Source organism: Macaca thibetana, chromosome 15 (assembly GCF_024542745.1).
Source record: "Macaca thibetana thibetana isolate TM-01 chromosome 15, ASM2454274v1, whole genome shotgun sequence".
Lineage (NCBI taxonomy): Eukaryota > Metazoa > Chordata > Mammalia > Primates > Cercopithecidae > Macaca > Macaca thibetana.
Window position 1 is genome coordinate 59,304,577 of NC_065592.1, and position 15,583 is coordinate 59,320,159.

The following is a 15,583-nucleotide window of genomic DNA, read 5'->3' on the forward strand; positions in this document are numbered from 1 at the left end:
GAGAGGCTGAGTCATGATAATTGCTTGAACTCAGGAGGCAGACGTTGCTGTAAGCTGAGCTCTTGCCACTGCACTCCAGCCTGGGAGACACAGCAAGAATCCATATTAAAAAAAAAAAAAAAAAAAAGGTTCCTTTTCCAGTGTTGAATAGACTAAGAATAACAGCTTAAGCAGGATTATCCTGCATTCAAAAGCTATGATGATTAGGTTAAACTCTAAAATCCAATTAAAATGTGTTGACTGGATTATTGTATAAAAGTTACTAATTTTTGCAAAATACATTTTTAGAAAGAAAGTTCATTTACTGTGGAAACTCCTGTACCCATTTCAGAACTCTGAGCATTTTAATGATAAAAAGAGTTTAAGTTAATTAATGACATAAATAGTTTAAGTAAATTGTTAAAAATAATAAATACTAAAATGCATTTGGTTTATTTAAAAAAACTGATCCTATCTGATCTCTATCCTCATATAGACATGTTGATTTTATACTGTTGTCATCTAAATATCATCAAATGATTTAAAGCCTAGATTTCTGGGTGATGGAACAATGAAGTCCCAACAATTTATAGTTCACACACACATTCTGGGAAGTTGGCCTTACTTAACAATGGCAGGAAAGGTAGAAGATCGATGACTTGGGGATTACAGGGATACTACCCACAAAATGTAGTGTGATTTGTTGTCTGATTGCTGTAAGCTGTGTGAATCAGGGAGAGTTTGAGTTTGGACATTTGGCTCGATATTGTGACACCAGGCTGGTTAATTTCTATTATAAAATGTAGAGGGCAATTTAAAGATGAGGTCATAATATAGTTTAATATAGTGCTATGCAAAGGCTGAAAATTATGTTTCTCTTGCATTTGAATTCCCAGTGCAATATATACCTTAAAGGAATTAGATATCCAGTGGGTTTGGCAATACATTCTAAAATCATTATTGACACTTAGTAAGAGTAGAGTAGAAATATTAGCCATTGTCTATTATAATCCTAACAAATACAGCCATGATGAAACAAAATAGCTTGGTCATCCATGAATGCCTTTTAGTATAAAGAGAAAGTCTGATAAATTGCTTCAGCAAAAATTATTTCTTGAATAAGTACAGTAGGCCTGGTACTGAGGATAAGGCAGTTAATAGGACAGAGTCCAGTTACTAAAGAGATGATTTGCCAAAGATGATCCCATACTTACCATTTTAAGAAAGGGAATCTAGAGGAATGAGGCAATTTAACTTGCTATGAAAAAAAAAAATCCCAACGCTTAGGATTGGAGTTGTAAGTTAATGCTTAACATGATAATATTTATCCAGTTATGAATTTAGGACAAAGATGGTTTCTTTTTGTTTAATAGAATTGACTTGGTTTAGAAACTATAAACATTTTTTCATGTGTCTGTTGGCTGTATGAATGTCTTCTTTTGAGAACTGTCTGTTCATATCCTTTGCCCACTTTTCGATGGGGTTGTTTGTTTTTTTCTTGTAAATTTGTTTGAGTTCTTTGTAGGTTCTGGATATTAGCCCTTTGTCAGATGAGTAGATTGCAAAAATTTTCTCCCATTCTGTAGGTTGCCTGTTCACTCTGATGGTAGTTTCTTTTGCTGTGCAGAAGCTCTTTAGTGTAATTAGATCCCATTTGTCAATTTTGGCTTTTGTTGCCGTTGCTTTTGGTGTTTTAGACATGAAGTCCTTGCCCATGCCTATGTCCTGAATGGTATTACCTAGGTTTTCTTCTAGGGTTTTTATGGTATTAGGTCTAACATTTAAGTCTCTAATCCATCTTGAATTAATTTTCGTATAAGGAGTAAGGAAAGGATCCAGTTTCAGCTTTCTACTTATGACTAGCCAATTTTCCCAGCACCATTTATTAAATAGGGAATCCTTTCCCCATTTCTTGTTTTTCTCAGGTTTGTCAAAGATCAGATGGCTGTAGATGTGTGCAGACACATGAAAAAATGCTCATCATCACTAGCCATCAGAGAAATGCAAATCAAAACCACAATGAGATACCATCTCACACCAGTTAGAATGGCAATCATTAAAAAGTCAGGAAACAACAGATGCTGCAGAGGATGTGGAGAAATAGGAACACTTTTACACTGTTGGTGGGATTGTAAACTAGTTCAACCATTATGGAAAACAGTATGGCGATTCCTCAAGGATCTAGAACTAGAAGTACCATATGACCCAGCCATCCCATTACTGGGTATATACCCAAAGGATTATAAATCATGCTCCTATGAAGACACATGCACATGTATGTTTATAGCGGCACTATTCACAATAGCAAAGACTTGGAATCAACCCAAATGTCCATCAGTGACAGACTGGATTAAGAAAATGTGGCATATATACACCATGGAATACTATGCAGCCATAAAAAAAGATGAGTTTGTGTCCTTTGTAGGGACATGGATGCAGCTGGAAACCATCATTCTCAGCAAACTATCGCAAGAACAGAAAACCAAACACCGCATGTTCTCACTCATAGGTGGGAACTGAACATGAGATCACTTGGACTCGGGAAGGGGAACATCACACACCGGGGCCTATCACGGGGAGGGGGCAGGGGGGAGGGATTGCATTGGGAGTTATACCTGATGTAAATGACGAGTTGATGGGTGCTGATGAGTTGATGGGTGCAGGACGCCAACATGGCACAGGTATACATATGTAACAAACCTGCACGTTATCCACATGTACCCTAGAACTTAAAGTATAAAAGAAAAAAAAAAGATATATCTTCCTATTTACTAAAATTCACTATCAGAAGTATGTTTTCTAGATTTATGCTTTAAAGTAAGCTTAGATTAATGAAAACACTTTGGCACAGATGATTGTTTTCTATGAAGCCTATAATAAACTAACTGATATATAACTGGCAAAAAAAAAAGAAACTATAAATATATGTTGAGGAATTTGAACTTTAATGCAAAAATAGAAAACAAAATGAAATTGATGATATATTCAAGTTGTGTATTTCCACTGGAGATGGCATTGCCCCTAAGGTTGTAGAAATTAATTCTTCGGGGTGTGAACAACTCTCAGATATTACAATAGTTTGTGGTTCTCCAAAGCTCAATTCTTACGTAATGTTATTCTCTAGTGTTCATTTTCCTTACTGAATTTTCTTGTGTATCACACAAGACATACTGACATTGAATTCAGTAGAAACAGACAAAATACATGCACAATCAGTGTTATAAATGTATGGTGAATAGATGGCTTACTGGAGGACTTTCTTTCCATCATTTGCTGTGATTGCCTTTCTTCCAGATGATGCTTATGTTTGAGCTTCAGGGATTCTGAGTATTAGGTAGACTTTGAGAATTAAATACAAATAATGTATACGTTATTATTTAATTCTACTAAATATTTTCAACACATCAACAGTTAATGTCAAATACTGAAAAGAAGAAAATGTTGACAATCTCTGGATGAATATGTAGCAGCTAGTGAAATTAAAAATTAGTTTATTTTTTGAAGCAAAATTACAAGTTAGGTATACGAAAAATAAAACTTAAGAAAATAATTTCATTTTTTACCTTTAAGAAATTTATGAACATGGCCGGGTACGGTGGCTCAAGCCTGTAATCCCAGCACTTTGGGAGGCTGAGATGGGTGGATCACGAGGTCAGGAGATCGAGACCATCCTGGCTAACACGGTGAAACTCCGTCTCTACTAAAAAATACAAAAAAAAACTAGCCGGGCGAGGTGGCGGGCACCTGTAGTCCCAGCTACTCGGGAGGCTGAGGAAGGAGAATGGCGTGAACCCAGGAGGCAGAGCTTGCAGTGAAGTGAGATCTGGCCACTGCACTCCAGCCTGGGCAACAGAGCAAGACTCTCTCAAAAAAAAAAAAAAAGAAATTTATGAACATATGTCATCATGTTGGTATTATTATGTATATTACTACATTCTTAATTCACAAATTTGTTTGAGGCAATTTATATAAGGAAATAGAGCGAATTAAAAGTTGCTGCTCAGAGTTAAGTTAAATGTCAAATTTTTTAAAATTTAACTTTTAGTTAAATTATTTTACCATTCCTAACGGATCAAGAAATAGTAAGAGTAAACTTTATCCTTTTTCTTTTACTGTACAAAGTAGATATACATACAGTACATAAGGATATATACAGTATATTTGTTATTAAAATTTCATAACATTTAAAATTTAATAAAATGTAATAAAAATTTAATTTCAATTAAGAAGAAAAATTCTTAAAAGACACTGGAGGCAGGCAAGAGAAGGGAGTGTCAATGATGACCACACACACACACACACACACACATATACACACACACACACACAAAACTGGTTGAAAAACTACTCTATACCCATTTAGAGAGTACATAAAGGAAAGCAAAATCAGAAGTAGAAAGTAAATTCTGAAAATGGAAACTAGTATGTTCCCTATTTAAGACCTACACATAAAGCAAGGTCTTCAGAGAACCTAGAGCTGAAGGTTCAGTCACCCATCTCAACAAGTCCAACAGCATCTGCAACATCTACCATGGCCTTGCCTTTTGCTTTACTGATGGCCCTGGTGGTGCTCAGCTGCAAGTCAAGTTGCTCTCTGGGCTGTGATCTGCCTCAGACCCACAGCCTGGGTCACAGGAGGACCATGATGCTCCTGGTACAAATGAGAAGAATCTCTCTTTTCTCCTGTCTGAAGGACAGACACGACTTCAGATTTCCCCAGGAGGAGTTTGATGGCAACCAGTTCCAGAAGGCTCAAGCTGTCTCTGTCCTCCATGAGGTGATCCAGCAGACCTACAACCTCTTCAGCACAAAGGACTCATCTGCTGCTTGGGATGAAATGCTTCTAGACAAACTCTACACTGAACTTTACCAGCAGCTGAATGACCTGGAAGCCTGTGTGATGCAGGAGGCGTGGGTGGGAGAGACTCCCCTGATGAATGAGGACTCCATCCTGGCTGTGAGAAAATACTTCCAAAGAATCGCTCTCTACCTGACAGAGAAGAAGTATAGCCCTTGTGCATGGGAGGTTGTCAGAGCAGAAATCATGAGATCCTTCTCTTCATCAAGAAACTTGCAAGAAAGATTAAGGAGGAAGGAATAAGACCTGATCCAAAACAGAAACGACTCCCATTGACGACTACACCAGCTCACACTTTCAAGATCTGCCATTTTAAAGACTCTTGTTTCTGCTACAACCATACCATGAGTTGAATCAAATGTGTCAAATATTTTCAAGTGTGTAAATTAAGCAACATCGTGTTCGGTTGCACAGGAATTAGTCCGTTACAGATGACTAAGCTGATGGATCTATTTATCTATTTATTAAATGAATATTTATTTGACTATTTATAATATTTAATTTTTTGCCCATATAAAGACATAAAATGTATACCTTTATATTGTTGAAAATAAAATATATTTTTATGTTTAGTCAATGTATTATTTTGTTTAGTTTATTAAATATTTACTATAGAAAACTTCTTGGATTTGTTTATTCTCTAAGGAGAAACACCAAGTTGATTCTCCAACGTGATTTAAAAATGTATGGTTCATTTGGGTTGATTCCAAGTCTTTGCTATTGTGAATAGTGCTGCAATAAACATACGTGTGCATGTGTCTTTATAGCAGCATAATTTATAATCCTTTGGGTATATACCCAGTAATGGGATGACTGGGTCATATGGTACATCGAGTTCTAGATCCTTGAGGAATCGCCATACTGTTTTCCATAATGGTTGAACTAGTTTACAATCCCACCAACAGTGTAAAAGTGTTCCTATTTCTCCACATCCTCTCCAGCACCTGTTGTTTCCTGACTTTTTAATGATCGCCATTCTAACTGGTGTGAGATGGTATCTCATTGTGGTTTTGATTTGCATTTCTCTGATGGCCAGTGATGATGAGCATTTTTTCATGTGTCTGTTGGCTGTATGAATGTCTTCTTTTGAGAAATGTCTGTTCATATCCTTTGCCCACTTTTTGATGGGGTTGTTTTTTTCTTGTAAATTTGTTTGAGTTCTTTGTAGGTTCTGGATATTAGCCCTTTGTCAGATGAGTAGATTGCAAAAATTTTCTCCCATTCTGTAGGTTGCCTGTTCACTCTGATGGTAGTTTCTTTTGCTGTGCAGAAGCTCTTTAATTTAATGAGATCCCATTTGTCAATTTTGGCTTTTGCTGCCATTGCTTTTGGTGTTTTAGACATGAAGTCTTTGCCCATGCCTATGTCCTGAATGGTACTACCTAGGTTTTCCTCTAGGATTTTTATGGTATTAGGTCTAACATTTAAGTCTCTAATCCATCTTGAATTAATTTTCGTATAAGGAGTAAGGAAAGGATCCAGCTTCAGCTTTCTACTTATGGCTAGCCAACTTTCCCAGCACCATTTATTAAATAGGGAATCCTTTCCCCATTTCTTGTTTCTCTCAGGTTTGTCAAAGATCAGTTGTCCATCAGTGACAGATTGGATTAAGAAAATGTGGCACATATACACCATGGAATACTATGCAGCCATCAAAAAGGATGAGTTTGCGTCCTTTGTAGGGACATGGATGCAGCTGGAAACCATCATTCTTAGCAAACTATCACAAGAACAGAAAACCAAACACCACATGTTCTCACTCATAGGTGGGAACTGAACAATAAGATCACTTGGACTCAGGAAGGGGAACATCACACACAGGGGCCTATCATGGGGAGGGGGAAGGGGGGAGGGGGGTTGAATTGGGAGTTATACCTGATGTAAATGATGAGTTGATGGGTGCAGCACACCAACATGGCACAAGTATACATATGTAACAAACCTGCACGTTATGCACATGTACCCTACAACTTAAAGTATAATAATAATAAATTAATTAAAAAAAATTTATGGTTCAATTCATTGACTCATTGTTATTATACTCAAGGTATAAGTACAGTACAAATTTACATTCTATAAGCCAGCTTGTATGTTGACTTCAGGTTATAGAGATGAAGATACACTTACACTTCTTGCTGTCTGTCATCTTTCTTTGTGTAGGGAAAAAAACCTAAAAACAACAATTGTAATTAAATCTGTTAGATAAATGATATAAGAAGACCGAAAAACTGTATTTTTTTTTTTCAGCAGAAGCTGAAGTAAGGCATATGAGGAAACAAAAACAAAAGCAGCAGATGTCTTCTACAGTTGACTGGTAGACACATAAGTGCAAACGTTCACTGGCAATTTGATATTTCAGTCTGCAATTTTCAAGCAATGCCATGACCTGAAACTCCAGGAACAGCAGTGGTCATGTGAGAAGAGTTTACAGAATGACAAAAGAGACTGAAAGTTTCCTCTGAAACCTTCAACTTTAAAGGGAGGAAACAGCCACAATAGAAACAGATTTGGAATGGCCAAATACTAGAAGGAAAAGACAGAATGGTGATAAGAGTAAATTTAAAGGACTAAAACTGCTTAGAAGAATTGATATATTCATGCAAAATGTAGAGTAGATTGAAACTGCCTGGTACATTGGGCATTGGTGGTCTTAGTGGAAGTTGATTGGTAGAATCAATCAGTTGACTGATAGAATTAATCAGTAGAAACCATACAGGAGCAGGTAGAAGAATAAATAAGAGAAGAGAAGGTAATGACAATATATACAGAAAACAATTTTGAGAAGTTTGCCTTCTTGCTGATGGCTGATGTGAGACCTAGATTCTTGTCTTCCTAGTTTTAAGAATTTAAACAAGAGACACACAGCAGTGGATATGCAGCATGGAGTAATTTATTGCAAAAAAATAGAAAAAGAATATTTTGAAAGCTAGGTGTAGAATAGACTACACCCTGAGACAGAGAGGATTCAGGGTAGGCTGCTAATAAAGATCAGAAAGTAGACTAGTACTAGGGAGACTCCTTTTATGGGAATCTTCCATGATTATCCATAAGGAGGTGGGAAGAGGCGTTACTAGTAAGCATGTTCTTGGTGGTCCTCTGGGTGCACACGTGCAGTAGCTCTATATGCTTGTTGTAACATTGTATGTCTCATTAGCATCTTAAATCTTCCATCCACGGGTTTATTCTTTACTATTATAATGAGCAAAGGGTCACTCTGAGGACAGGTAAAATCAAAATGTGCATGATCTCTACAGGGGAACTACAGCCTTGCTTGAATGAGTTCAATTACAATATTAATGCTGAAGCTTATTGTGTTGATGGTATGGTCACCAAGGTTGTGACATCCTGATGACATGGTTACTTCCCTAACTCCCTATCCTGCCTCATCATGAAATTAAGGAGAGAAGTAAAGTAGGATCTGGAAAAGGACATGAATTAATTTTTATCTGCATAGCTTGCCATTTTTAGAAATATGTATGTCTATAGATAGATTTCATGGATTTGATGTATTGAAAAATCATACTAGTATATTTAATATTTATTTTAAATTATGACATATCAAATTATTTATAATGATAAATTATAATGATAATGTTATTTTGGTTAATACTATCATGACTGTCAGTAAACTGCTCTATGGGTTGAAATCATCTACCACAGTAGAAAAACAGATGGAATTGGTGACCTTAGTGAAGTTGACTTGGTAGAATTTACAAGCAGAAACCATATTAGAGTAGGTGGAAAGGGAAATATGAGAGAAAAACTCCTATTACAATTTTTTGGCCTGGGGAGTCACTTTCCTTCTTTCATGTTTACCATATTCAGATTTGCATTTGTTTTCTCCTTTCTTCAACATATCCAAATGCAATGACAATTTATAAAAACATTAATTTAAGGAAAGAATAAAAGGATGTGTTGAAAATGATAGAAAATAATGATATGAGCTCTTTATGTTTCCATTTGTACTTCTCTATGTTGTTATTTACCTGAAGATAAAATAGAAAGTAATTCAGAAGCAGCCATACAGCATTTGACCAGAAAAATACTAAAATAAAAAAAGAATGTATGAATTGTTTAAACTCTAAAACCAGTAAAGAAAAGCAGACTAATTTCAGTAGAAATGCACTGACTGACTGCTCTAGGGACATTTAGTAGTTGCTACAATGTAATCTTACTTTTCCTTTCTATATTTAATTTTATTTTATTTTAGGTTCTCAGATACATGTGCAGAACATGCAGGTTTGTCACATAAGTAAACGTGTGCCATGGTGGTTTGCTGGACCTATCAACCCATAACCTAGGTATTAAGTGTCATATGCATTAGCTATTTATCCTGATGCTCTCCCTCCCCATGCCTTCCAATGTTGTTCCCCTTCCTGTGTCCATGTCTTCTCATTGTTCAGCTCCCATATATGAGTGAGAAAATGTGATGTTTAATGTTCTGTTCCTGTTAGTTTGCTGAGCATAATGGCTTCCAGCTCCATCCATGTCCTCGAAAAGGACATGATCTCATTCCTTTTCATGGCTACATAGTGTATATGTACCACATTTCTTTATCCAATCCATAATTGAAGGGCATTTGAGTTGATTCTATGTATTTGCTATTGTGAACAGTGCTGCAATAAACATACACATGCATGTATCTTTATAACAGAATAACTTATATTCCTTTGGGTATATATCCAGTAATGAGATTGCTGGGTCAAATGGTACTTCTGGTTCTAGATCCTTGAGGAATCACCACACTGTTTTCCACAAAGATTGAATGAATTTATATTCCCACCAACAGTGTAAAAGCATTCCCATTTCTCCACAGCTTCACCAGCATCTGTTATTTCTTGACTTTTTAATGTCGCCATTCTGACTGGGGTGAGATGGTATCTCATTATGGTTTTAATTTGTATTTCTCTAATGATTAGTGATGTTGAGCTTTTGGATTTTCATGTGTTTTTTGGCCATATAAATGACTTCTGGGAGATGTGTCTGTTCATATCCTTTGCCCTTTTTTTTTTTCCTTTGAAATTGGTTTAAGTCCCTTGCGGATTCTGGGTATTAGACCTTTGTCAGATTGACAGATTGCAAAAAATTTCTCCCATTACATAGGTTGTCTGTTTACTCAAATGACAGTAAACATCTTGACAGTGCAGATGTTCTTTAGTTTAATTATGTCCCATATGTCAATTTTTGCTTTGGTTGCAATTGCTTTTGATGTTTTTGCCATGAAATCTTTTCCCACGCCTATGTACTGAATAGTATTGCCTAGATTTTCTTCTAGGGTTTTTTTTTTTTTAAGTTTTCACTATTGTAAATAGTGCTGCAATAAACATACGTGTGCATGTGTCTTTATAGTAGAATGATTTATAATCCTTTGGGTATATACCCAGTAATGGGATTGCTGGATCAAATGGTACTTCTGATTTTAGATCTTTGAGGAATCACCACACTGTCTTCCACAGCAGTTGAACTAATTTATACTCCTACCAACAGTGTAAAAGCATTCCTATTTCTCCACATCCTCCCCAGCATCTAGGGTTTTTATAGTTTTGGGTTTTACATTTAACTCTTTAATCCATCTTGAGTTAGTTTTTGGATAAGGTGTAAGGAAGGGTCCAGTTTTCAGTTTTCTCATATGGCTAGCCAGTTCTCTTATTTCTTGAAGAGGAAATCCTCTCCCCATTGTTTTTGTCAGGTTTGTTGAAGATCAAATGGTTGTAGATGTCTGGTCTTATTTCTGAGATCTCTATTCTGTTCCATTGGTCTATGTGTCATTTTTTGGTACAAGTACCATGCTGTTTTGGTTACTGTAGCCTTGCAGTACAGTTTGAAGTCACGTAGCATGATGCCTCTACCTTTTTCCTTTTTGCGTAGGATTGTCTTGGCTGTCTGGGTTCTTTTTGGTTCCATATAAATTTTAAAGTAGTTTTTTTTTCTAATTCTGTGAAGAATGTCAATGGTAGCTCAATGGGAACAGCATTGAATCTATAAATTTTACTTTGAGCAGTATGGCCATTTTCATGATATTGATTCTTCCTACCATGAGCATGGAATGTTTTTCCATTTGTTTGTGTTCCCTCTTATTTCCTTGACCAGTGGTTTGTGGTTCTCCTTGAAAAGGTCCTCCACATCCCTTGCTAGCTGTATTCCTAGGTATTTTAATCTCTTTGTAGTGATTGTGAATGGGAGTTCATTCATGATTTGCTCTCTGCTTGTCTACTTTTAGTGTATATGAATGCTTGTAATTTTTGCACATCGATTTTGTATCCTAAGACTTTGCTGAAGTTGCTTATCAGCTTAAGGAGCTTTTGGGCTGAGACAATATAGGATTATGTCATCTGCAAACAGTCAATTTCACTTCCTCTCTTCCTATTTAAATATCATTTATTTATCTTGCCTGCTTGCCCTGGCCAGAACTTTCAATACTATGCTGAATAAGAGTGATGAGAGAGAGCATTCTTTTCTTATGCTGGTTTTCAAAGGGAATGCTTCCAGCTTTTACGCATTCAGTATGATATTAGCTTTGGGTTTGTCAGAAATGGCTCTTATTATTTTGAGATATGTTCCATCAATACACAGTTCATTGAGAGTTATTAACGTGAAGGGATGTTGAATTTTATAAAAGGCCTTTCCTGCATCTATTGAGATAATCATGTGGTTTTTGTCATCAGTTCTGTTTACATGATGGATTACATTTATTGATTTGCATATGTTGAACCAGCATTGCATCCCAGGGATGAAGCTGACTTGATCGTGGTGGATAAGCTTTTTTATGTGCTGCTGGATTTGGTTTGCCAGTATTTTATTGAGGATCTTCTCGTCGATGTTCATCAGGGATATTGGTCTGAAGTTTTCTTTTGTTGTGTCTCTGCCGGGTTTTCGTATCGAGATAATGCTGGCCTCATAAAATGAGTTAGGGAGCTGGTACCATTCCTTCTGAAACTATTCCAAAGTGCCATTCCTTCTGAAAGTATCTTTTTTTTTTTTTTTTTGGAATTTGGAGTGGTGAGAGAGGGCATCTTTGTCTTATGCTGGTTTTCAAAGAGAATGCTTCCAGCTTTTGCCCATTCAGTATGATGTTAGCTTTGGGTTTGTCAGAAATGGTTCTTATTATTTTGAGATATGTTCCATGAATACATAGTTTATTAAGAGTTTTTAACATGAAGGTCTACTTTTTTGGAATAGTTTCAGAAGGAATGGTACCAGCTCCTCTTTGTACCTCTAGTAGAATTTAGCTATAAATCCATCTGGTAATAGGCTTTCTTTTCAGTTGATAGGCTATTTATTACTGCCTCCACTTCAGAATATGTTATTGGTCTATTCAGGGATTCGACTTCTTTCTGGTTTAGTCTTGGGAGGGTGTATGTGTCCAGAAACTTATCCATTACTTCTAGATATTTTAGTTTATATGCATAGAGGTGTTTATAGAATTCTCTGATGGTTGTTTGAATTTCTGTGGGGTCAGTGGTGATATCCCCTTTATCATTTTTTATTGTGTCTATTTGATTCTCCTCTCTTTTCTTCTTTGTTAGTCTAGCTAGCGGTCTATTTTATTAAATTTTTTCAAAACACCAGCTCCTAGATTCATTGATTTTTGAAGGTTTTGTTGTGTCTCTATATCCTTTAGTTTCCTCTGATTTTAGTTGTTTCATGTCTTCTGCTAGCTTTTGGATTTGTTTGCTATTGCTTCTCTAGATCTTTTAGTTGTGATGTTAGAATGTCGATTTGAGATCTTTCCAGCTTTCTAATGTGTGCATTTAGTGCTATAAATTTTCCTCTAACCACTGCTTTAGCTGCATTCCAGAGATTCTGGGATGTTGTCTTTGTTCTCATTGGTTTCAAAGACACATAACCATCAGTTTCTCCAAGGTTGAAATGAAGGAAAAAATGTTAAAGGCAGCCACAGAGAAAGGCCGGGTGACCTACAAAGGGAAGCTCATCAGACTAACAGTCAACCTCTCAGCAGAAACCCTATAGGCCAGAAGAGAGGGGGGCCAATATTAAACATTCCTAAAGAAAAGAATTTCCAACCCAGAATTTCATATCTGGCCAAACTAAGCTCATAAGTGAAGGAGAAGTAAAATCTTTTTCAGACAAGCAAATGTTGAGGGAATTCATAACCACCAGGCCTGTCTTGCAAGAGCTCCTGAAGGAAACACTAAATATGGAAAGGAAAAAACGCTACCAGCCACAACAAAAACATACTGAAGTACAAAGACCAGGGACACTATGAAGAAACTGCATCAACTAATCTGCATAATAATCAGTTAGCACCATGATGGTAGGATCAAATTCACACATAAAAATAGTAAACTTAAATGTAAATGGACTAGATGCCCCAATTAAAAGACACAGACTGGCAAACTGGATAGAGTCAAGACCTATCAGTGTGCTGTTCAAGAGACCCATCTCACCTGCAAAGACAAGGCTCAAAATAAAGGGATGGAGGAAAATTTACCAAGAAAATGGAAAACAGAAGAAAGCAGGCGTTGCAATCCTAGTTTCTGACAAAACAGACTTTAAACCAACAAAGATTAAAAAAAAAAAAAAAAAGGGCAAAGAAGGGCATTACTTAATGGTAAAGGGATCAACTCGACAAGAGGAACTAAGAATTTTAAATATACATGCACCCAATACAGGAGCACCCAGATTAATAAAACTAGTTTTTAGAGACCTACACGGAGACTTAGACTCCCACACAGTAATAGTGGGAGACTTTAACAGCCCACTGTCAATATTAGACAGATCATCGAGACAGACAATTAACAAAGATACTCAGAACTTGAACTCAGTTCTGGATCAGGTAGACCTGATAGATGTCTACATAACTCTCCACCCCAAATCAACAGAATATACATTCTTCTCAGTGCCACGTGGCACTGCCTCTAAAACTGACCACAAAATTGGAAGCAAAACACTCCTCAGCAAATGAAAAAAAACTGAAATCATAACAGTCTCTCAGACCACAGTGGAATCAAATTAGAACTCAAGATTAAGAAACTAACTCAAACCCACACAATTACATGGAAATTAAACCACCTGCTCCCGAAAGACTCCTGGGTAAATAAATAAATTAAGGCAGAAATCAAGAAGTTCTTTGAAACCAATGAGAACAATGTAATCTGATGGAAGCAAAATCATCATAATATCCCCTGTGGCCAGCTTAAAAACTTAAAGCATAAAAAGTATTCAGCAATTTAATGAATTGAATTCAACATAGATATAATCCATATTTGTAAAAATAATTTTTTTTTTTTGCTATTCAACATAAAAATTTTGGAAAGGATAATTTACCCAAACCCTGCCCACATGCACACACACTGAACATACATTTTTGCTCCTATCATCTGGAGGCTATGAAAATATTGACATGTTAGTACCAGATCAAAAAGAGGAGATCACTGCTGACAACCTACTTCAATCACAGCAAAACTCTGTTGTCTTGGCCAATTGACTGTTTGAAGGACAAAAGCAATCACCTTCCAATAAAGATGTGCCAAAATTTCTAAATTGTGATGAGCAGACTCCTGCCAGCACATTTAGAGTGAGTTAGGGAGGGTTAAATTGGAAGATAGGTGGCTGTGTGCACATTAAGCCAGAGAGTCAGATTAAAGATGTGGTCTCTAACTTGAGAGGTGAGGAGGTGCTGGGGAAAGAATAAAAATGTTGTGGTTCTTGGGATTAGGATTGATATACACACAAATGACTTTAAAACATAAGATAGCCAGTGATTTAGGCAACAATCTAAAGACCAATTAATAACAAAATGTTGGCTAGGAAAGATGATTCATGTCTGTAATCCCAGCACTTTGGGAAGCCAAGGAAGGAGGATCATTTGAGGTCAGGATTTCAACACCAGCCTGAGTGACAGGGCAAGACCCCATCTCTAAAATAAAATAAAAGTAGCTGGGCAGGGTGGCTATACCTGTAGTCCTAGTTGCTTGGAAGGCTGAGGCAGGAGGAACCCTTGAGCCCAGGAGTTGGGGGTTGCAGTGAGCTATGATCACTCCAAAGCACTCCAGCCTAGGTGACAGAGACCCCATCTCTTAAAAAAAAAAAAAAAAAAAAAAGAAACTGTGTATAGAGACCATATAGAGACTTTTAAAACCCAAATAACCTCCCCACATGGCAAAAACTACCTTTTAAGGAATATGACCCAAATTAATTTTTTTCTGCAAATGTTTCTGTTGCTCATGTCAAGTGGTTGAATGAAATCAAAGCTGCTATAACAACAGCTGGGGGGAAAAGAATGCTGCATATATGAAGAAATCTAGACTGCAAAATGCAGAGGATTCTAAGCTAAATGACAAGATGATCCAGTAACATTCTTTTTGGGAAGTATAAATGCTTGGTAAATACAAAGGTTTGGGGGTCACTCTAGCTAGAATTCATTATAAACTATACTTAACTAATCCTCTAGTTGTTCATGGAATCTGCTATACTTTCCAGTGGTGGAAGTTCTGAAGCCCAGAGGAATTCAAATGCAGAAGCACTCACGTGCAGTTGGTTGTGATACGAGCAGGATAAGGGTGGAGAGGACAGCATCTTCACTCAATACATGTCTAGCACTCAATAATTCATTTAATAATGTTTTTTATCTGTGATCTCTTGGGACCTAGATTATATGCCTACAAAAGGTAAAGCTTTTTGAGATACATAACATTTGTAGTTTTTAAGTAAAATATAAAGAAAAGCTGAAATCCCTATGTGAACCCCTTGTGAGAAACATATTGGATTTTAAAACTTCAAGAA

The 15,583-nt window shown here is 36.5% G+C and overlaps 1 protein-coding gene across 1 annotated transcript; it reads left to right on the top strand.

Moving 5' to 3' along the window:
- Window positions 1-4,510: 4,510 nt before the first annotated feature.
- LOC126937610 (interferon alpha-6) lies at window positions 4,511-5,080 on the top strand. The gene has a single exon (XM_050761161.1). The coding sequence runs from the start codon at window positions 4,511-4,513 to the stop codon at window positions 5,078-5,080; it is 570 nt and encodes a 189-aa protein (XP_050617118.1).
- Window positions 5,081-15,583: the final 10,503 nt, after the last annotated feature.

Coding starts and splice junctions, on each gene's coding strand:
- LOC126937610 (XM_050761161.1), top strand. CDS start 4,511: ATGGCCTTGCCTTTTGCTTTACTGATGGCCCTGGTGGTGCTCAGCTGC.